Source organism: Argiope bruennichi, chromosome 1 (genome assembly GCF_947563725.1).
Source record: "Argiope bruennichi chromosome 1, qqArgBrue1.1, whole genome shotgun sequence".
In the NCBI taxonomy this organism is placed as follows: domain Eukaryota; kingdom Metazoa; phylum Arthropoda; class Arachnida; order Araneae; family Araneidae; genus Argiope; species Argiope bruennichi.
The window spans coordinates 32,559,562-32,582,781 of NC_079151.1; the positions used below are offsets into that span (position 1 = coordinate 32,559,562).

At 28.1% G+C, this 23,220-nt stretch overlaps 1 protein-coding gene across 2 annotated transcripts in view; it reads right to left on the reverse strand.

The window, feature by feature from the left end:
- LOC129968240 (potassium/sodium hyperpolarization-activated cyclic nucleotide-gated channel 2-like) overlaps positions 1 to 23,220 on the reverse strand; it is a 95,210-nt gene that overhangs the window by 25,049 nt on the left and 46,941 nt on the right. For both annotated transcript variants that reach the window (XM_056082099.1, XM_056082095.1), the window contains 2 exons: positions 12,812 to 12,975; positions 3,960 to 4,234 (listed from right to left, as the gene is read on the reverse strand). In XM_056082099.1, the coding sequence (XP_055938074.1) occupies positions 3,960 to 4,234; positions 12,812 to 12,975 (439 nt within the window). The remainder of the gene's footprint in view (positions 1 to 3,959; positions 4,235 to 12,811; positions 12,976 to 23,220) is intronic.

Consider the following 23,220-nt stretch of genomic DNA (forward strand, 5'->3'; position numbering starts at 1 on the left):
TTTTTGTCATTCAGTTAAAACAATCATCACAGTTAAAACATATTTTGCAGAATTTTTTAACAAAATTAAGAAAGAATAATCACAAAAGGAAATTAATTGTATTACGTTATAAAAGTATAAGCATTCCTATTAAAAATGTAACCATTCATACAGTAAAATAACTAGTGAACTGTTGTTTTGGTATCAATATTCTAAAAAATTTTTCTTTGACAGATTAACTTCAAATTAATATGGCGATAATTCGTTTGTATTTCTGTCTATATATTTTTATAGTATAGATACATTTGTCTATGTATTTCATTAATATTAAAACAACTAGAAAATAATTGATTAATAACAGACGCATATTACGAATTCTCAAAAATTTTCTCTGCATATAACACTAACAACGAATAATTCCGTCATTAATTCATTAATGCTTACAAAATAATATTTACTACCATACTTTATTACATTTATATTATATTTTCAATTAGGAAAGGTAGAATGTTAATTCTTTTATTGTATATTAAATCTTAAAAAAATATATAGAGCTTCTTTCCGAATCAAACACACTAAATAATATTGATACAAAATAATTTAAATTTATTGATAATTTTTCTTGGAAATTTCAAAATTGTTTTAATCATCAGGGGATCAATATTTATATGATTTAAATTGATGAAAAGGTATTTAATTTTTCAATTATTGCATTCGTACTGCTTGTTTTTTCAGAGAAAATGTTTTATAAAAATTTGATTTATTTTTTTCTTAATAAACTATATAAATTTTTCTATACTGCGAAAAATTATAAATCATCTACAAAAATTCATCCATGAAACAAAAATCAGGCAAAAATATAGCAGGCATGTTTCAAAAGCATCTACTAATCATATTAGATTCTCATTTATAAACGTGCAAAAATACTGACGATATTTCTTGCATGGAATCATGCAGAATGAACTAAAAAACTTATTTGACAGTCAATAGAACTAACAAAATATTTCTATAACTATAATGAAACAAATCAAAACATGAATATATTTATCTGTCTTGTAGAAAAAAATGTTCCGTAAACAAAATTCTTTCATATTCAAAAAATCATTTCAAAAAACGCACGAAAAAATGTCTATTTGCATTTATTTTTGGAATTTTATTTCGTTTGTCAATGTCAATAAGACTGTCATATAATCTATATCTATACTTATAATAAAGCTCAATGTGTGTGTGTTTGTGTGTGTTGGCGCTCTACAGGCCAGACCGTTTGACATACAGCTACCAAATTTGGTACATGTATACCTTGGAGGTTGGGAATGTGCACCTGGGGTTTCTTTTTTCAAATTTTTAATTAGAATTTTAATTATTAATTAAAAACTAACTTTCCCGCCAAAAAAATCTTCCATTTTCCCCACCGCCAACTTTTCCGCCAAAAAAAATCTTCCATTATCCTCAGCGCCAAACGAGAAAGGCTTCAGTTTTTTTTTCTCCCAACAGTAATGAGGCTAGGGTTAAAATTTTTCGGTGGATTATTTCAATCGGTTCTGTTTATTTTCTTAATGTTTGAAGCATTTAAAATTAAACGTTGTTAATGAATCAATCTTTCAGATTCATTCTGAAGTACTTTTGAATTAAAATAAAACAGAATAAAGGAAATTAAAAATTTCTAATCCGCATAGCGTTACCCCAACTGGCGTAGAAAAAATCACGTATTTGCGTTACGTAACCGGCGAAGAAAATTCACGCATGCGCATTCTGTTCTGATTGTTGCCATGACAACGTTATCAATGGTTGATTTAAATTATTTTTGGGTTAGTTGCATGCTTTTGTAAGTAAATTGTATTTATGTTAGCTATATATTTTTTGTATATGCTTATAGTTTTAAGTACATCGTTTTTTAAGTAGTTTTTTTAAAACCTGTTTTCAACCGTTTATTTTAAACGATTCGTTTTATTTTCTTAGTGTTTGATGCATTTAAATTTAAACATTGTTAATTAATCGATCTGCTCATAATGAATCTAAGAAAATTTTGTTGACCAACTCTTGAGATATTACATAAATTTAAAAAGATATTCTTTAGTGCCCATAAAGTTTAAACGCTAAGTGACTCTATTTTCAGTAATCAGATTATAAAAAAATGCTTTGTTTCAGTAAAAAATATTATTATATTAATTGAAGATAAATTCTTTCCACTTTAATTTAAAGCATAAATTCTACGGATGCTAACAGAAAATGAGAGAGATACATATTAAGTTATGACTGAAGGCCTTTATAATATTATGAATGAATTATATGATAATCAAAATTTGAAGTTTTAAAATATTTTGATGAAGAAGCTATTAAAGTAGAAATTGTACAAAATATTTAATTATTAAAATTTTAACGAACATTAAGATTGGCGAACCGGCTGGTCGCCAAAGGCGGCTAGTATATAATATGTCAACGTAATATATATAATTCATTATTACATTTTAATATTGTAATTGTGGAAATAAAATTTATTTTGAAGTGTAATAATGCTTTTAATACCTAAAATTTAATCATTTTTACTAGGTATAGTAAAAGTTTTAATTATTTCTTCCTATTTGCAATTATTTTTGCAGCTGGACATTTTTTAATAAAGCTAAAAAAAACTAATTATCTATTTTTACTATTTTCTGTGTATTTCAGCAATGATTTTTTCGCATTACCTAGCAAATAATGCTGGACTGGTAAAAAAAAAAGTTCTGGAGAAAAACGAGATATTTCTCCAAACAATTTAAAACAAGGAATTTAGGAAAGTATTCAAATGGAAAAAAGCATTATTAGGTCTTCAACTAATTCCCATATTTAAAATGAATAATATTGTAATGTAAAAAGAAAATTATCGCTTCATTCAACATGATGAAAACGCATAAACCATATTTTGGTTTCGGTATCAGATAATATTTTTACCATTTTAATACAGAACAGGATTTAACATAAACGGTTAAATGTTTCATGTCACATTTGAACGAATGACCAGAACAAAATTTGTATAGAATATGTTGGATAAACGTTACTTAAAAGCAAAGATTATGAATAAATGAATAGTATTTTCATATTTGGTATCTATATTTTCGAAGTTACAAAGATTATATTTGGCAAGTCTGTGTTAATTGGGTGGTTGTAAGAGAACACTAATAATCTTTAGAATGTTCTTTAAAATGCTAGGTAAAATTTAAAGAAACAAGAGAATTGTGTAGATTTTGACTATCAGTATTTTAAATTATAAAAAATAAAAATATTATTATCATATTTATAACAAAATACACGTATTTTAAAAGTGGTTCCATAAAGTATAATTGATTCATATAGCAAGGAAACTTGTTTACGAAACAATTTGCATTCAAATATCTATTGAAATCTAAGCATTCAGTATCTACTAAGGGAAAAGGATGCAGATCAAGATGCAAAAATGACAGAAAAGATTGAATAAATTTAAAACATCAATACTTTCAAACATTTTGAATAAGTTAAAAATGAAAACAAATAATAAAGATAAGAAATATGAGAGAAAAAGAATTAAAATAGATGCTGTGCAATTTCAGCTGCCCATTTTTGTTGCCAATATTCGGTTTTTAATTTGTACGCATATGTTCAGCAAACTTTTAAGTTAAAAAAAATAAAATTAACTCTTTTTTTTTTTTATTGAAACATATGATTTAAAAAAATTGTTTTACTGAAAATAGACTGAAACAATAATTACTGAAGGTAAAATTTTGAAACCAAAATAATATAACTGTATTAAATTTCGATATATTCCTTTATTCTTCTTAAAAATAAAAAGCCAATTCTAAAGAAATTTATGAAAAATTATTTGTTTTGTTGATAATCTGAATTAATAAATAGAATTAAAATTATGTATTGACTACATTTTGAATTTTTTTGCTGAAGAAGAGGAATTGCGAAACAGCATTTGAAGGTTGGAGAAAGTAACGTAAAGTAGAGTTCTGGCCACTTACATAAACTTCTTCCCACTGGCTGACATACCGGACCAGTCTCGATAACCTCAGTAGCCTGAGAAGGGAGAGCATCTTTGCCAATCTTAAGATTCGTAAGGCTCTCCCCGCATGCAGAAGCTGATAGTTTTCTTCGTAGTCCTGGTTGAATATGAGAAATATATAGTCCAGAGGGATGGAACTTATCAAGTCGAGAAAGAACCAAGTCCTCAGGTATTGCCTTGCTATAAGACCAGGGTCCAGAATCACTTGCTCGGAGTTGTCTTGGTTCATAATACCTGGAAGATTTCATAGTGGGGTATAAGGAAATATTCAGTAGCAGTTCAGTTTCTTTTATATAAATAAATCAAATAGACCTAGGAAAACGTTCAAAATACAACTTTTGAAATAATGATATATTTACGTGATTCCCGACTTACTAATATTATTTTTTGTTTTCAATAGTTCCTTCAATATCATTTGAAAGCATTTACTTTAATTAAATTGGCGTCGTTTCAAAATTAAATATCAATTATTCTTTAATGGATTTCAGAATCTTCACTAATAATTGTACACGAGTGAATTTAAATTCCCATCCAAAATATAACCAATTACGAACTTATGTACATAATATTAAATTATTTTCTATATTAATTTGCTTTAGAGCTTAATTACGTGCAAATTAATAAGCTTTTACAATGAGGTCTTTTTACAGAGCTTCCTTGACCGAGCGGAGTTTTCCTTTTCTTTTGAATCAATTTATTTTTTATGTTATGAAATCAGTATTACTAACCAGTAATCGTATCACTACAATCAATTTTCACAAAAGAAAAAAAATAAAAAAAAAAAAAAAAAAAATTCAATTACTTTCATTGGGGGGCTGCATTGCCATGAAAACGACTTTTTGAATGTATTGCGGAAGTTCTTAATGTTACATGCTTAACCAACAAATTCCTCTATAAAATATAATTTCTATGTATGAAATAAACTTATGTGGGAAACGCAAGGCTCCTAGAGTTTTGGGGGATAAATCTTTTTACGAATGGCAAATTTTGATGACAAAATATTTACTCCTATATATAAATTAACATACTCTGAAAATACATATTTATAATATGTAATTTAGCAACATATCAGCTTATAATGGCAGTAACCATCAAATTATAAATAACGGCAATAGAAATGTCTGAATATATTATTAAAAAATCAGATATTTGAGGACCCATGATTGGATTCATTTTTTTAAACAGGAAATAGAATAAAAGCGGAAAAACAAATTATAGGAAATGAACTCTGTAAAATGTTGCGATTTGTTGATAAGTGTCTGATTAGGAATGATAATTTTCATATGGAATCGTCACTAAAAAGGGCGTTTTTCTTTTATTTCATATCTTTGAATTATTGATCTAGGTTTTTGAATACAGTAATGATGATTTAAAAAAAAATGGCTTATATACATTATTATTACTATATAAATAAAAAAAGCTATTAAACGAATTAGTAATTTAACAATTTGTTAGTGTTAAAATGTAGATTCAATAACAAATAATTAAATACGATATTTAACAAGCATAACAAATAATAAATACTCTTAACAAGCATAAATAAATCACGAATCTCCCTCGTAATTCGAAACACTTGTAAAGTGAAACAATTTTTTCCACAGGAATTCAGGTTAAATACGCCAATGCGTTCCGTTCCGAAAAAAATATTCAAACAAATTTATAATAATTTAGTTTATTATTTATAATGCAAGCTTTTGTTTTTCAAGAAAAGTGCCTAAAAACATTTGTCTTTTGCAATGCATCAAAATTTGGAGGGAATAAAATGCAGCATTATTGTTAAATGAATTTGTAACACATTTAACTACTGCCTTATTAGGGCGACGCTTCTCAATATAAGATGGAATAATTTTCAGATGCTTTCAGCTTGTCTTTGATTTCATTGGATCGTTATCGCTCTGTAGAGTCTGTTATTTCTTCCTCTCCTAATCAAATCTCTTCCGCAGTTTTTTTTTATACAGAATACAGATCCATAAGATCTTCGGTAATTGTAGCTATATTCTTCATTCTCATCGATGTCGTTGTTCTCCTCTTCTACCCCCATAATTTTAGTAAGAGACACAATCTTGTCGAGTAAGGCTAAACAGGCACTTGCTCAACCCAGTGGAGTCTCATTCGACAAAACAATGTGGCCGGGGCCGCAAGTTCATTCATTTAAACATAAAGGGTATCTCCAAACAAGCGCTCAATTAGACTGCTACGGGCCAACCAACATGTCATGTCACGGTGTCCCTTCGCCACTCATTCTGCAAAACATCGTTCGTTAAGAGAGTTTTTTTTTTTTTTTAAATCTTTGATTTGCTGGTTATGCGAAGTTTGTCTATTTAAATAGATAACTTAAAACGCATTAAAAATGTAAATACTGAAGTATATCTATATAGTTTTTGAAATAGAATATTTTAAATTCTCAAATGCTTTTCCATTTGAGATTACGAAGTTTTGCTTTGTAATTTGAGAATTTTATAGTTCTAAAATTTTCCATCGAGTAATACGATTTTCTCAACCATGTTAATGACTTACATTTCCCGCTAACAAATTAGAAGATCCAGGATCAAAAATTCTGAGGTAGGAGAAAGTTTAGAATCCCTCTTACGTTTTAAATTTTTCTGTTTAATTTATTCTATGGGAAAATAAAAGAAAAAAGTTATAAGGAAAGTAGCTTGCATGTTTACAGATGAGACAATGCAAAAATTCGTTTTCATATAAAATTTGTTAGATATAAGAAAATAAATTTACATTTTCTTTAAACTTTAAATATAACATTTTAATAACAAATATTTAAAGATGGCACATACAATCTTAAAATTGGAGTAATTCAAATATAGAATAGTGTTTTTATTGTTATTTTAAGAATAAAGGCAACTCAATTCCTTAGTACAACACTCAAATAAAATCATTACTTGAAAATTAATAACTAACATATTGTCATTATTGCTGCTATTTTAAACTTTATCAAATAAGAAGATTCTAATCGATCTTTGATTAACAAAGACAGATATATATTTCAAAGGTAAAACCACCATTCAACCCTTTCTAAGGCCGTGGGAAGTATGCTTCCCACCAAATTTATCAATCTTTGTAAAAAATGATGTAGGTTGGCATAAGTTCTGATAATTTTTTTTAGAAAGACAGAAACTTAGATGCTTCAGTTCTTTATCTCACACAAAATGATGTGTCTTGGTTTGTCACTTAATTATTAATTAACCAAATTAATTAATGAATCAAATTAAATTTATCTAATAAGCTAAATGAATCCATTTTTCTTATTCTAATTTCAAACCTAAAAATATTTTAACATAATATGACTAGAAAAAAATGGCCTTTAAAGGGTTAAACTAGATAAATTGTTCATGGCATGTAAGATATATCAAAATTACAGTCGTGTTTCCTTTTTACCATCTTTTCATCATATATATGCAGCATTTCAATGTAATGAAAAATGTAAACATGAGAGAGTGAATGGCACGATTTCATCATTAAAAAATACTCATTTTACAATTTACATTTTGAATAAATATCGGTTCCGAAGTTATTGTTTTTTTGATCTCAAAGAATTCTAATTTTAAAAATGGAGTCGATAATATAATGAAGCAAGAATATTGATTTTTTTTTTTTTTTTTTTTTTGCTTTTTAGAATAGAAATTGGCTGTTCAGATACTTTGTAATCGATTAAAAATATATTGATGAAATCATGCGTAGGAAATTCAAATAAAAAAAGTAAATTTAAAAAAATATTTTTATATATTCAGTAATATTCTTTTACATGTGTTGTATTTTTAGTATATTCAATAAAGTTTTATTTTTCCAGCGGCATGCCAATTCCAGTAAGAAGAACATAAAAGATTCTAATTTGGGCCTTTTTTCGATTCAGGTGAAAGTCTAAAAATAGCGAAATCAGATCATTCTTCGCGAAGAAATCATAACACGCATTCTCTCTCCGTGCTTACCGAGTAATCGCAGTACTACCGTGACGTCAGCTGTGACGTCACAGAGCGCGATCAGCTGACGCGGGACTAAACGATCGGAAAGGTCGTCTCCTACACAGATCCGGGTATTATTTGCACCGCAACTCTGCTCTTGCTCCTCCCTCTGGAGATTCTTGACCCTTTCTAATATTTGCTCGGTACTTGAGAGCATTATCGAGTGTTACAAATTCAGATGGATGTATTTGATGAAAATAGAGATTTTCGTTCCGTATAGTATTCTTGCTCAGAGAGAGACAGACTAGTGTAAACTAAAAGAAATAATATTTGCCCCGTCTGAAACTCATTAGACTTAATCCGTGACATAAGATTATTTTTAGAGCCATATTAAAAATCGTTATTAGCTCATATCTTTGAACTATCTGATAAGTGTTACACAGATAAACTTAAAATAATAGCTAAAAATAAAAGAATAACATACCAAAAAAAAAAAGAAAGAAAGAAAGAAAGAAAAGATAATTTTCACTGATATTTTTTTTCCTAACATTTCTTTATATTTTGTGCTACAAAGAGGAAATATTAATATATTTACAGGATTTAAAGCTGATCATATTGAACATGATGGATGATATCAGAATCATTGACTTGCATTACATTTATTTCTATTTTTTAAATCACTGTACTGTAAACTTTAATAGTGTTCCGTAAAATTCAAATATAAAATAAATTTTTAATACCTATTTGGTTGATATATTTCATAAAAAATACAAACAGTAGCAGTGTTTGGGGGTTTTTCTTCATATTTTTCAAATTGTTTTGTTCAATTTCAGAGATTCTTGCTATTTTCCTGCATTTGTTTCAAGATTCAAGCATCGTATATCTTGTGACTTGTTAACTTAATTGCTTTCAGGTAATCAGATGGCACAGCTTCTTACGAACGTTCGTATAAGATCGTTTGAGTTTTCTTCAATTCAGTTCAGTCAATTTTTTGGGAAGCTATATAATGACTTTTTATTTAGTTGATGGTTGTTTCGAGGTTGATTTGTTAATTAGTCTTTTGAACCGTGATTAAATGCAGAGAATGAAACTTCAATCAATAATTCACTTGCTCATTTATCATATTCCAACAATGTAAGTACATTTGATCCATGCGGGAAGATTGAACGAATATGAAGGTCTTATACATGAGGAATCTTAAATGAAACTAAATATTCTTCAATCTGCTTTGATCTCAATATTCTATCATGGGAAGTTAAGACTCAAACATCAGGCCAACATTTCATCTTTAGTTATCGAGAAATAAACTTTTAAATCCTTATGTATTATGTCATGATAACAAGTGAACACAGAATTCATGAATTTTTTCACACATTTTATATATCTTCATATTATTATTCCAAATAATTTTTTAAAGTTGGAAAATCTTTGTAAACGGTTTCATCTCAATATCATTTCTTATATGCTTGTAAATTCTGTACATAGTTATTTTTTTATACTGTAAATATTTTGGTATTTAAATAAAATTCCCCTAACATGCTCACCAAAACGTTCAATGACCAGAATCGTCACGGATACGGGGGTATGAGACGGCGTTCTGTTCTGTATATAACTGAAATAATCCAAATAAAACTAAAAATGAAATACGACTCAGTTATTCTGGGCAAAAAATGCAAATTGAATCATAAAATTGGATTGATTTTTTAGATCATAAAATTGAACAGAAATTTAGAATATTTTGTTTAGAAGAATTTGTTTTATGTAATGTCAATAAGTGATACTAAGCTGACAAATAAGTATATTAATTTTTCTATTAGAAAACATAAGCGTATTATTCACAAATGAACTTAACTTTAACTAACTATATCCGAATTAAAATATTTAAAAAAAAGCATCAATTTATTACTATCATATTCGATTTAGAGGTAAAAAACATTTTTATATTGTAGAATATCAATATATGTAAATCGACTAAGAATAACGCTTACAAAAAGGTATATTAGATTAAATAAAGATAATATTCAAAATATAAAATAAAATATAATACTATCTAAGCGATAAAAACTATTTTCAAAAATAATAATTAAAAACATTCGAAATAAATGTATAATTTTGATTAGTACTATTGACGACTAAGCATTCAAATTTCAAATAAATTTTGTTACCTATCACACTAATTTCTTATAATTCTTAAAATCTATTCAGTGAGATTATTTATCATAAAAAGTTATTTTTAAGCAATTAACATTGACGTAAAAATTGTAAAAATTTCAGTACTTTAGAACGAATAAGAGGGGGAAAATATCAAAATAAATCAATGTATAACTTAGGTAATTTTTTAAAAAAATAATTCGGATATCGAAGCGAAATCAAATAAACAATTTCTTTGATACAATTTTGGTTTTCATATATTTGAAGAAAACAGCTGAATTACTTCAATTATCAGTTGTGGTAAATATGTAAACGTTCATCTTTTAAAGAAAATATAAGAATTTTGTTTGTAGGAAACAAACATTATTTATTTACATAAGCTTATTTTTTTAGTAGTTCTGAAATTAAATGTTGAAAGGATATGTATTTTCCATTTTTTAAGACAACATTTTAAAATCATTCATAATCTGATTCTTGTACTTCAAAATTCGATCAATTATAGAGATGAAAACCATCACCAAACGAAGGATTATTCTAAAACAAGGAGTTTTTGAATTGAAATATATATAAATTTTTATTAATTAATTATTGAAATCACAAAAAAATTAATTCGAAGCGATTCCAATTCTAAAATAAAATTTCAAAAATCAGAAATCTACTTTTTTAAAACTGGTTTTTAAAACATAGTATAGATACCATATCTTCATTATTTTTATAAAGCGTTGCAACTCACAAATTTCACCGAAGATTTGGAAATGAACTCGAGATGTTAAACAGGTATATCAGTTCTCAAATTCTGTCTAGGTATTCTATAGATGTTTTAATTTCATACACTGCTGATTACCTTTTGGGAAAAGAACAGTCGAGACAGTTGAAAGTAAGAATCTATATGGCGATCATTATGCAAAACTAGGCTAATAATGAAAAAAAAATCACAATAGATCTTAAAGATTCGATATATTCATTTGCTAACATTTCTAAAAAAATGAGTTGGAATTTATTATATATTTACTAATTATAGCAATAATTTCGTGGGGAAGAAAGAAAAAGAAATATGATTATTTTCTTTTACTTGCTTAGTTTTTGCACAGATCACAGGACTTTCTAATTTATTCAGTTAGAAAGTTTTATTTTTAAGCACAATATCAACTCTTATAAGCAAATATAAATAACGATATCCATTTATCCGATTTAAACGATATCCAATATTACCAAAGATTAATTTTTGGGAATTATTCAAATTCCTTTCCATATGCTCAGTATTTAAAACATGCCAAATTGAAAGCATCCTGGCATAAAAGGAATCACCGACATTCAACCCTCGTCCTTGGAGCGCGAGTAATCGGTCGGATTTAATGAGCCAAACCAATCGTCATTGCGAGCGTGTCTGGTAGAAAGACCACCTCTTTAGAAAGCATCGATTAAAACCCTGCGGATCGATTGATGGTCAAAGTTTCTTCCTCTCACCTCCTCGCTGAAGGCGAGTATTCGACCGAGCAATCACGCATGGAACACTTTTATTTGGGTTTTTTTTTAACAATATCCTTTCGCAACTTGTCAGCCAATTATCTTCATTTTCCCTGCCTGAAGTAATGAATAGCTATATGTAGAATAGAGAGTTGATTTCTTTTTTTATATCTGTTTTCACCATCGTAATAGAGTTATAATTTGATAGTTAGGCTGAATTATGGAACAAAATAATTCATGGTTTGTGTTTATAGTGCTTAAAGTATATTTCAATTTATTTTAATATTTTAAATAATTAAATATGTGCATGCATTCAAATAGTTATTTGCTTTTTTAAAAAAATATTTTATCAGATATTAAAAAAGAATTTGAATTGTTAAAATTTAAGAAATGAGATATTTGACCCAAATGTCTGTTCAAATGTTTATTTATAAGATTTGTTACTGTTAAAATATGTGCTAATGTTAAAATATAAATTTTATTATTTGGTAATGTTAATATATAATAAATGTTCATTCTTTTAAACGTTTCATTAGACATTAAAAGAATGTATGTTATTATTTAAAATATAACCAAAGGAATATTCTGCAAAACTTTCGTACAAATGTTTAAAAACAATTTGTAATAAACTTCATTAAAATGGTCATGTCTCTTGACATTTCTCTTCGAGTATTTAAGAAAAATCTTTGAACTAGTATTTTAGAATATAAAAAAAGTTAATTTGATCTTTTGCTCAAGTATTTAAAAATTAACACCATATTTTTAGATACTTCAGATTTTTTTTTTTTTTTTTTTTTTTTTTGCATAAAATGAAATAGAGCAACTGGAAATAATTCACTTTTAATACTTTGACTATGATTAATTCATTTAAAAGGCACAACTTACAAAAATACTATATGACATATTTTTGCAAAAAAATGTAAACAAATTCATAATAATTACGGCTTGCTACCGTTTTTAAATATTTTCAAAGATATCACGAACTTAAAATATTATTCTAACTTCTATTTGCAAAATGAAAAAATTAATAAAATTTTAAAATGGTGAAAGTTATAGGAATTTCTGAAAATAATCTACATGCTGATTGTTCTAAGTGGTCTGAAAATTAATTTTCCGATAGAACTGTTCATGGAAGCTCAGAGATTTATTTTAATTCCGATTTTGTGCTCTCTTTCGCCCTGCTGATAGAGGAATGATCAACAAAAACAACATAAAGCTTTGCAAATTTTTGAAGATGCTTCTGCATTAAATATGGGAGGATAAAGGTGACACTTACCCGTTCTAAAATTTACAAGGATGTCCAGGAGGAAGACGGTGTCCGACAGGCAGTTGAAGGCTATCCATCGGATGGACAGGTCGTCGTTGAAGAAAGAGATGGCCACCGGAAGGACGATGAGATTAGCGACAAGGAAGAACAGCATACATAAATCCCAGTATAACCTGAAAAATGGATAGTTAAGTGAATTAAACTTTATTTAATGCATTACATACATTATTGAATCTGGTTTAATTTTTGAATCTTTCTAAGATAAATTGAGTTAATGGTATCAGTTTACGATTTTGTCTTAAACACATAAACAGCCGTAACTGCGCATGTTATTAAGGTATATCTGCATACTGTGCTGCGATTTCCCCTCCTTTTTTCTCCCGTTATAACGAGGAGCGTTTTATGTGTCACATTATAAATAAATTCCACTGGGATATACAAGAAATTAAAATGAATTTTCGTTTAATCTGGCTGATATATCCAGAATGACTAAGAATGAAATTTTCAAATGTATTATTAATGGTAAATTAATTATCACATAAAGTTCATTATAAGCTTGGTTATGCCCCAGTATTTTATGCCCAATTAATAAAATATGCCCAATTAAATAAATTTTAGAATTCTTTTAAAACCTATAAAAAACGTTTCCACACACACACACGCACACACGCACACACACACACACACACACACACACACACACACACACACACACACATATATATATATATATAAAAACCGAAATACCAAAATAAATGTAGAATAAGATAGGTGTTGGCTTAGAAGACCATTACCTCCATCGATAGGTACTGGTGTTCAAAGCTACACCATTACCTTTCGACGGAGTTCTGCAATTTTTCCCAATATCCTTTTCATCTATTGAATTGTTAATATTTGGACAGGTAATAAAAATTGAAGGATAAGATTACAACACGGAAAGGAAATTAGAATTACTGAAAAAGCGACTTTAGAATTTTTAAGATGATATAAAAATATTTCTTATGGAATAATTTTCTCCAAAGTTACGGCGGAAAAATAGCGAACTTTTGATTTACTATTTTCTTATTAATTGAATATTTAATTTTGTAATTTGAAAAGCTGATATTAGTCCTTCATTTGTCTTCAATTAGAAATGAGCAAAATACGGTTGAATTCGGTCCTTTTACTTAAGTGGAGATTTGGAACATACATATATACATGTATACATATATAGCTACAATGACTTTTAAACTATATTTAAAAAATGAGCAAATATCTTTAGTTTATTCTAAGTTAGTAAAAAATGAATTTAATAAAAAATGATATTAATGCAAAAAATATGAGAAAAAAGTTATATGTAATAAGGCAAATAGAAAAATTGCTTCGATCACATTTTTAAGAAAATTGTGTTTGGATTATAGTATTAGTAGTGGTAATGTAATACCATTATTTAATAATGTAATCATATAATGATATAACTGCATTCTTTCATTTTCCAGTTTGATAGCTTTTTCTATGACATCGTACTATTAAGCAAATTATCAAAATATGTGGGATATTTCATTCAAATATATATAATAAGTTTTCAATCCAACTCTTAAATCTATTGCAACCATCCTTAAAAAATGAAGCTGATACAAAATATTTAAGTGGATTATTATTTTCTCCAAATTTCTCACAAATTGAAAAAGATGAAAGTAATTCCTTAGTCTTTTCAAGGAAATAAAAAGTCCTCAAAAATAAAATGATAAAAAAAATCCATAAAAAAAGTCCCCTAAATATATTTTGTGAAAGATTTCAACAAAATTAACCTGTGATATCATCTTTATAGAGAAAAAAAATGTGCTGAGCTTTGCATTTTCGCTGCTGAATAGTTTGTTGAATATAGATGGTATCTGCATTGGTGTTGACACAAATAGTACTATAAAGGCCCGATAAACTATTTTCACAAAATGTTTTTTTAGAAGGAAAAAGTCCCCTTCCATATGTTTTAATTTTTGAAAGTATTGTTTTCATCATTGTATTTAATTCTGATTCTGATTCTCTTCAATAATTTTTTATGTAGCAAAATGTGTTTCGATTTTGCTTATTTACATTTCGTTCTTTTCTGCAAATATAGTTATCTTAAAATCATTAAAATTTATGGGGAAAATAATCTTCTTTATTTTATTTATTTTATGCAAATAACATTCTGGACAATGAATTTTATTACATATGACCACTTCAAGCTATTGTGATATGCAAATCCAATCTGGTTTTCTACCTAAAAGTTTTCTATTAATCGCCGCTCCTTTTTGTATATTCACTGTAAAAGCTCTTTTAAGAGCTTGTTAATTTGTTTTTTTCCATTATTAAAGCTTTAAAAATTAAAATACTAAAAAATTTTATTCAATTATTAGTTTATTAGTTATTAGTGTTATAACTAAAATTAAAACATTATGAATACTGGAATTATAATATGTATATTGACTATCTTTCTGGTGATTAAAATTTTATTTGCTCTGAGAAAAATAGCCCATTTTTCCCTCAGCTTAAATAATTCCTAGTTATCATCATATACTCAGACATGTGTGATGATATTGAGGACTCATAACATTTTGTTTCTGTTTATACCTCAGCTTCTTCTTTCTGTCTGAGGAAACCAACAACAGAATAAATATACTAAGAAAGAACAAATTCGATAAATGCAATAACAGATAAGTATACTTTCGTAGTTATTTTATTAGAATAACTTGCTTGCAGTTTATATAACATTGTTATTGCTATGAATACTTTTGTTTTTTATTATCATGGTAAATAGGTCACATTAGCTAATTAGACAACCCATTTAGAAAAGAATTAGTGATGAGCACGGAAGTGTAATAACTGTAGCATCTACAGTTTAAGAAGCGACCAAATGGTTCTATAATCATTATTTAATAAAATATATGTTTTCTTCAAATAATTTTATAATTTTTAAAAAATGAAAACAAATGAAAATAAATATTACTTTAAAAATAATATTTGAAAATAATTTCATTATTCAAAAAATAAAATAAAATATGAGATAAAATAGCAAAATTAATATATATATGAAAATGTTTTCTGTTAGGTTATTGTCTATCTCTAGATTTCAATTCAGTTTAATTCAGATCGGGACTTTCAAGGATGAAGCGAAGATATTTGAGTTAAATATCCATCACAGTTCGTAAATAAAGGGAAATATTAAATGAATAAAGAGAATGAAAGAAGTGGAACCATTTAATAAATTTATACCAAATTAAAAAAATAATTTTTATGCTTGTGTTTCCATGGATGAATGGCCAATTTCATTAATTGTTTTAGTGGTTTCTTATGAATCCGTAAGAGCCCAAGTCTATTAAAGTGACATTCATGGTAAGAACATCTATTAGTTGGAATGAGCTATCTTGAAGAGTTCTTTCTATGATAGAAGTCAGCGACAGATAAAATAATAACCTTTTTTTCGAGATGACATCCGAATACAAAGAGACCCCCCCCCCGTTTCATATTCTCTTTAACAAGACCACGAGAGACAGAAAAAATGATTGCTTAAAGAACCTTTCGGATAATGAACCCTTCCAATTTTTTTTTTTAATTAAGATAACCAACAGATCCCATTGAACAGATACGAGAACTTAAAATATATAGCTGCGTATAACAGGCATTTGTCATCAGTTGTTGAATATCTTTTGAAGAAATGAGAGGAAGTTAGAAAAATTATTTAGGGAATTTATCAAATCTAAAATTAGATCAGTAATTATATAGGTTTGCTTAACGAAAATGTAAAGCATCTGCGATAATTACATTTTTAACGTCCTACAAAAGGTAAACAAACGAAAATAAATGAAATAAAATGAAACAGAATATAAGGATACTGTTATTGAAAAGATTCGAATAAAGACTCTACAGAAGGAACACAAGAGTCATTAAAATATTTATTAAATAGACGGTAGGTTATAAAAAAATTAAGTCGTTCATCTTTCAATTACTGTCATGAAACAGTATATATCCATTAGATAGCTCATTCACTGTACCATAAAATATATTCAGAACTATTTCGAATTATGTAAACACTTAGAATAAAAGATAAAAAACAAATTGGTTTAATTAACTGATTCATTGAGAGAAAACCCAAGCATCATAAGTAGTAAACTGATTGTTCTATTTTAGTTACTCCCCATACCGGTAGCTTATTTGAATCTCCCTTCCCAGCCGATTTATTTCGGTCACGTATCTAGCGTCTCCTGAACGAGCGCTAACTACTGAGTATAAATAATAAAACACGATTTAATTGAGCGTAGGAATTGGCAAATTTGTTTCTGCTGGATTAATTAAGGTGAAGTATCTACTTTCTCAAGTTCCAGTGAGAATAAGAATTGTATCGCGTTCCTTCTGGGTTGAAGGATTCGATAACATTCGATAACACATAAGGAAGGAACATTCGATATAGAAATGTACCTGTTTGATTTTTTTTTAATAATGGGCTTTCATTTCATTTTTGCTATTATCAAATTAGCACTAATCTAATATCTATATGACATTTCTTTGAGCTTTTACCGGTTTTATAGGAGTTCCGGGAATTGTTCATTATCATATTCCTTGAGATAAGCAGGAATACCATTATAATTTCATTTAAGTATTTTTTCTTGATATTTAAGTGTTTATGAAGGGATCTAATTTTTATTTTTAACTTCAACTTTCATGCAAATTTGACCTTTATATGTACGCAAAAATTTCAATTTATCTATACTCTTAGAATGAATTATTATCTAATAATTTCTACATTTACCGCTTTTCTCGGTGTATACATGGGATTACAATAAATGTTATATTAGTACATATCGATTCATGCAATGCAATTTCTTAAAAATGAAAAATAATGTTGGATTGAGGGTTGAAGATAACTATAAGCGATGAAAAGCGAGTAACATTTAAATGTAAATATATATCATGTAATACATATCAGATATATCTTGAAAATATGAAAGAAGGTGGATTCTAAGTACTGTGATTTCATCACTATATACAACATTAGGTTTTTATCAAATGATTAGCTTAATAATGTAGGACTAAGAATAACTAACTATGCACCTTCAATAAACACATTTTCATTTTCCAGTTTAATTGGCAACTCAAGTACGTGATGATCAATGAATACATGAGAAGAAATGTTATCAAAGGTTTTAAAGCTGAAAATTTCCTGTTTCTTCACTTTTTTTCTTTTTTTATACGAAAGTTTGATGAATATAATTTTTAAGATTACGAATTCTTCAATGCATTATACAAAAAATTATTTCATTTGTCGTATCATAATCTCACAGAGAAAGAATATTAAATACATTATTATATTTTTATAATAAAAAATAAGCAATAGATCGGAAGAAAATTTTTGGAATTGATTGCGCAACATAATTTTCCTGATAAGCTAAAAATTCCAAGAAATAATACCTTAATTGGAATTTTTTATGAAACTAGAAAGATAAGCATTTATTGAATGAGACGTTAATTGAGTAGGTTAATTATGACTTCCCACAAATTGTATAATTACGAGTATAATGATGGAATTCAAAGAAACACTTTTGTACTATTTTTCTGAGTGGGCGAAATCTTTAGAAACCTTTATATTTCTGTTTCTAGGAATAAAGAATTATATGTGGGAACAATTTTCTCGAAGGAGTAGAATGAATATTATGTGAATGTATTTATATGAATATATTAATCATGCCATCTTAAAAATAATTGACGATTATGATGAAATTTTGGACGCATTTTCCCCATTTAATTCAAGGAAATTTTGAGAACATTGAAACTTTCCATTATCTTTTTCCCTCCTATTTTCTCCTGTTTCTCCAATTTTCAAAACAAAAATGCAGTGAAATTATTTAATACGTTATGTTCTTAAGATTAGGTGATATTATTAAGTGAATTGATTTAATTGTTGCTTCCAATATATACTTTTAAAAACAAAGTATGGAGTTTTGATTTCTACAAATATGGCAATAAAAGTATGAGCTCAAACCTTGAGTTTTTTAAAAATTTTATCTTTTAATTTATTTAGTTAATATCATATATCCATCGGCTACTGTGTACAAAAGGTCATAAATTTCTTTTGTTCTTTACATAAGCATTTGCATGAATTAGAAAGGCTCCATTTCCGTTTTATAAATGGCACATGACATCAGAAAACGGATTTCACTCACAACATCTCATCTTTACCTCTGAATCAAACTATCTTTGGCCGACAATGCTGTAAGAGCTTACAAAACTTGTTTCCTCTCATATCATTTTATCGGTTAAACGTTATATTACACCTACAAATGACTTAAAAGCAAATACGTGCTGTTAGTGAGTTCTGCATGATTTGAAACATAAATTCATAGAATAGCTGCAATTTTATGCTCCTTTTAGAAGTATAATTTGCTATAAAGCTCATTTGAGTAATAAACTTTTATATTTTTTTTATAGAAATTTTGAATAATTTTTTTCGTGAACTGTTTCGCAATTATTAAAATTATACCCTAATGACATGGATTGACAGTTGGGAAAAATCTGAGACAATTGATAATAATTAGTTAGAAATAAAGCATAAATTCAGGAAGAAAAGTAAAAGTAGATAACTTGAAATAGTTTTTTAATATATTTGGATTAGTAATAGTAAATAACATAAAGAAGGGGAATGATGTGTAATATATTTTAATATTTAAGCATTAACATAATAAGACAATAGTTGAGAAGGTCTTGCGTCAATTAATAATAGACCAACTATCAAGGCCGTTTTTTAAAAAGCATGAATAGATTTTGTTGTTGTTTCTTATGGCACTTGCCATGGACAAGCCCGCTGTTACGAAGACGGCGATTTTAAGCCGGTGGGGGAGCGTCTTTTGTTTTTATAGTAACTCTAACTAGGACCAAGAGTACGGCAGCTACTCACGCATCACTCATTCGCTTGCACAACCCCTTTTTACAGGGGGAGGAGCACATTCACACATCTCGCAGATAGAACAAGGGAATAATAACCAAGCCCAAACCGGGACTTGAACCCATGACGCCCAGATCACGTGGAAGACGCGCTACTCCTATGACAGGACGCCGGCAGAATAGATTTTAAACTTTAGATGATTAAATTATATCATAAAGACAAAAACTATTAGAAAATTGCAAAAAAAAAAAAAAAAATAGCAAGCTACATGCAATATATGTTTAATCTTTTCTATGTTCAAATATAATATGCATAGAACTAAATCTATCATAGGTTTTCTTTTAGTAATAGAAAACAGATACGATTTTAACTCATTTTGAATAAATTGCAGATGGTTCAAGATTCCCAATGTCGAACAATTGTAATCCTGGACCAATGGTTATTTATTCTGAGAATGAACATCCTTTTCTAAATATGCATTACTTGCACCGCTTCCTGATAACAGCTATTACAATTCTTAAGTTGCTTGGAAAAATCTAATAAACATCATTATAATCATCTTTTCATAGATTTTTTAATTATTTTTATAAATTATCTTTTGAATGAATATTATAAAAGTATTCCTGGCTTCAAATTTTGTTTTGACAGTTGATGATTTTGGTTCATTTTATTTGCATCTTCTATTCGAAATTAACCATAAGGAAAAAATAAACATTTTTTGATACAGTACAGCCTACATTATGAATTTTGTGTTATAAATGCCCAGACAAACCAAACTTTTCACCAGCGGCGCAGCGGTGGTAAGTAGCGCTCGAGGCATGATATGATTTTTTCATCCCTAGTCATCGTCAGTGGCTTAGCAATAGTAAAAAGCGCCCTGAGTATAGAAATAATTTTTCATCCACTAATTATATTTTGCTTAAAAAGATCACAAAATCAATAATGTTAATCTTTTTTATTTTATTAATTTTATGAAAAAGTATTTGTTTATGAGAAGACTTTACTATCTTTTTTATTCTATTATGTTGTCCGAAATTCTCGCTTGTGCACAATGTTATTGATACAAGCTTTCGTTGTTTAGAAATATTTTAATAACTAAATATATATGTATTTCATAAATTATTCTTCATTAAAGTGTTAATATTATTCCATTTTATAATTCACAGAGGTTGTATTTTTATAAATTTATTTATTAGGTAATCAGGGCAAAAAATTTTTTTAAAATTTTCTTGCAGTCTCTGAATCGTTTCCAGTCTGCTTAATCGGAAATCGCTATTGAATCTTTATAATGTTTTATCTCCATGACGCTCCATAAATATAGAGCTCCAAGCATCCATGACTACCTTTGCTTCCCAGTCGTTATTTCATTGCTCCCTAATGACAATCTTTTTGACTTGAAATAATTCAAAAGCAGTCAATGTAACAAAAAGCAAAACAAAATGTAAATAAATAAACTCTTAACAAATAAATGAAAAGTTTGCTGACATTATCCACAAAATCTATTTTCATAGCTGACAATATTTACTCTTAAAGCTTCCATTCAATCATGTTTAAATGATTAAAATATGATTTTTATTGAAAAACCAGAAAGCAATAATCTCCCCGAAAACATGCTCGCAATTTTCCTCATAAAAATGTTAAAAATGCTTCCCTGCATAAAAATCACGAACCTTGAGTAAGGCTGTGAATGTCTTGAATACTCAGGTTATTATTTTTAGTGTTCCACATTTGAGCGTATAATGTTTTGTACATAAAATCCAAATATATATTTTGGACGATTTTTTTTCGACCGATTGAAATTACAATTGACGCGTTCCACACTTTTATTAACAAGATAACACACAAATTTCATTTATTTAATTCATCGCATTTTGAGTTATCGCATTTATATGCACAGACAAACAGAAGGTCATCCCTCTCGCATATTTAATTCAAACTTTTATACGGATTTGATAAATCTGTGTACTAGATTTTATTCATTGAGCTCTTTGCATTTTGTCACTATTGTGTTCATTTTATTCCGAAAAACATAAAAAAGTTCTTTAAAAATTAGATAGAAATCTATAAATATGGAGTAAAAACCGCATATCACATTTCATTCCTCTAATTCTATGCGTTTTAAAATAAGTATTCTTCACATTCTAAGCGTATTTAATACGCACAGACTGACATAATTCCAAAAATGTGTTTTTTTGAACTCAGAGGACATGGAGATTCGTCAAAATTTAGAAGTCGAATTGTTTGACAATGATAGTAATTTCTCTTCGTTTACGAACAATTAATAAATCTTCATGTATTTTAATCTTCATGTCTGATTCTATTGGCAGATGGGGCTTCTAAGCCCTCTTTTTCCTCTGCTCTCTAAGACGACCTTCTAGCTTGAAGTATTTAAATTTTATTTTCTTCCTTATAAAAAGTGAGTATAAAAACAAAAACAAATGTAAATAAATTAATTTATAATAAATAAATAAAGTGGGAATGCATTTTCTATCTGACAACATCTACTGTAAAGGATTCAATCATGCTTAAATGGGTAAAACAAACATTGGTTTCTACAATAATGAGTTGATTATTGATTTATTCATTAGAGGAGATCTCAATAAATAAAAGTTGAATGAATCAAGGTAGCAGGAATGATAATTAATACAGCTATATATTAAGAATGGAATTCAATTAAAAATCATTCGCCGAGACACTTTTTAAATAATTAATATTACGTTAACTAATTTTTGAGCGAAATAAAGGGGGGGGGGAATGCAACATATTAGGATGCCTTCATGATTGATGTCAACAAATTCATGTCCTCCCGAAAGCATTACGGGAAGAAAAAAAGCGCCCCATCAAGTGTCCGACGCAATCGAGTTTCTCTTGTCGTGGTTTCGTGAGGTATGTCCCCGAACAACATTTTCCCTTTGACTCTATTTTAGTCCCTTGGTGATGCGGAGAAAATGGTTATGTCCTGGCACCGCGCCAGCGGTCTTCAAAGTCAACCGTCTTCTTCCAGATGATACACTTTTTTACCCACCCCTCACAATTATGTAGAACACGCTCTAACGCCTTCCGAGAATTCTTTCTTTTCATCAAATAGAAAACCCAAGTTTTCGCCCTTCCTCGTTCATTTGATCGTTTAATGATACGGCATTGATTTAGTATTCAGACTTCAACGGAATAAAATGGCGAATTCATCTAGACCCTAGTGTTGTTATCACTTGACTTATTTATCGAATGAAGGCTTTTATTAGGTGTTTACGACTTTTTCGCAGACCGTAAATTTTTAATCTTTTTGCTGGATAAAGGGAAGAATAATTAATGTAGAATTGCGTTAAAAGTGCTGAAATGAGAAATGATGCTATTCAGTAAGCTTTATGTCGAAAGGGATGGGATTATTTATCTTTATGGTCTATTCTTATAATACTCTAAAGCTTACGAAATATTTTTTGTTGTAATATGCTTGTTTTAATCATCTTTACAATGCATAATGAAAGCAGAAACAAAGGACGCCTCAACAGAGAGATTCGGA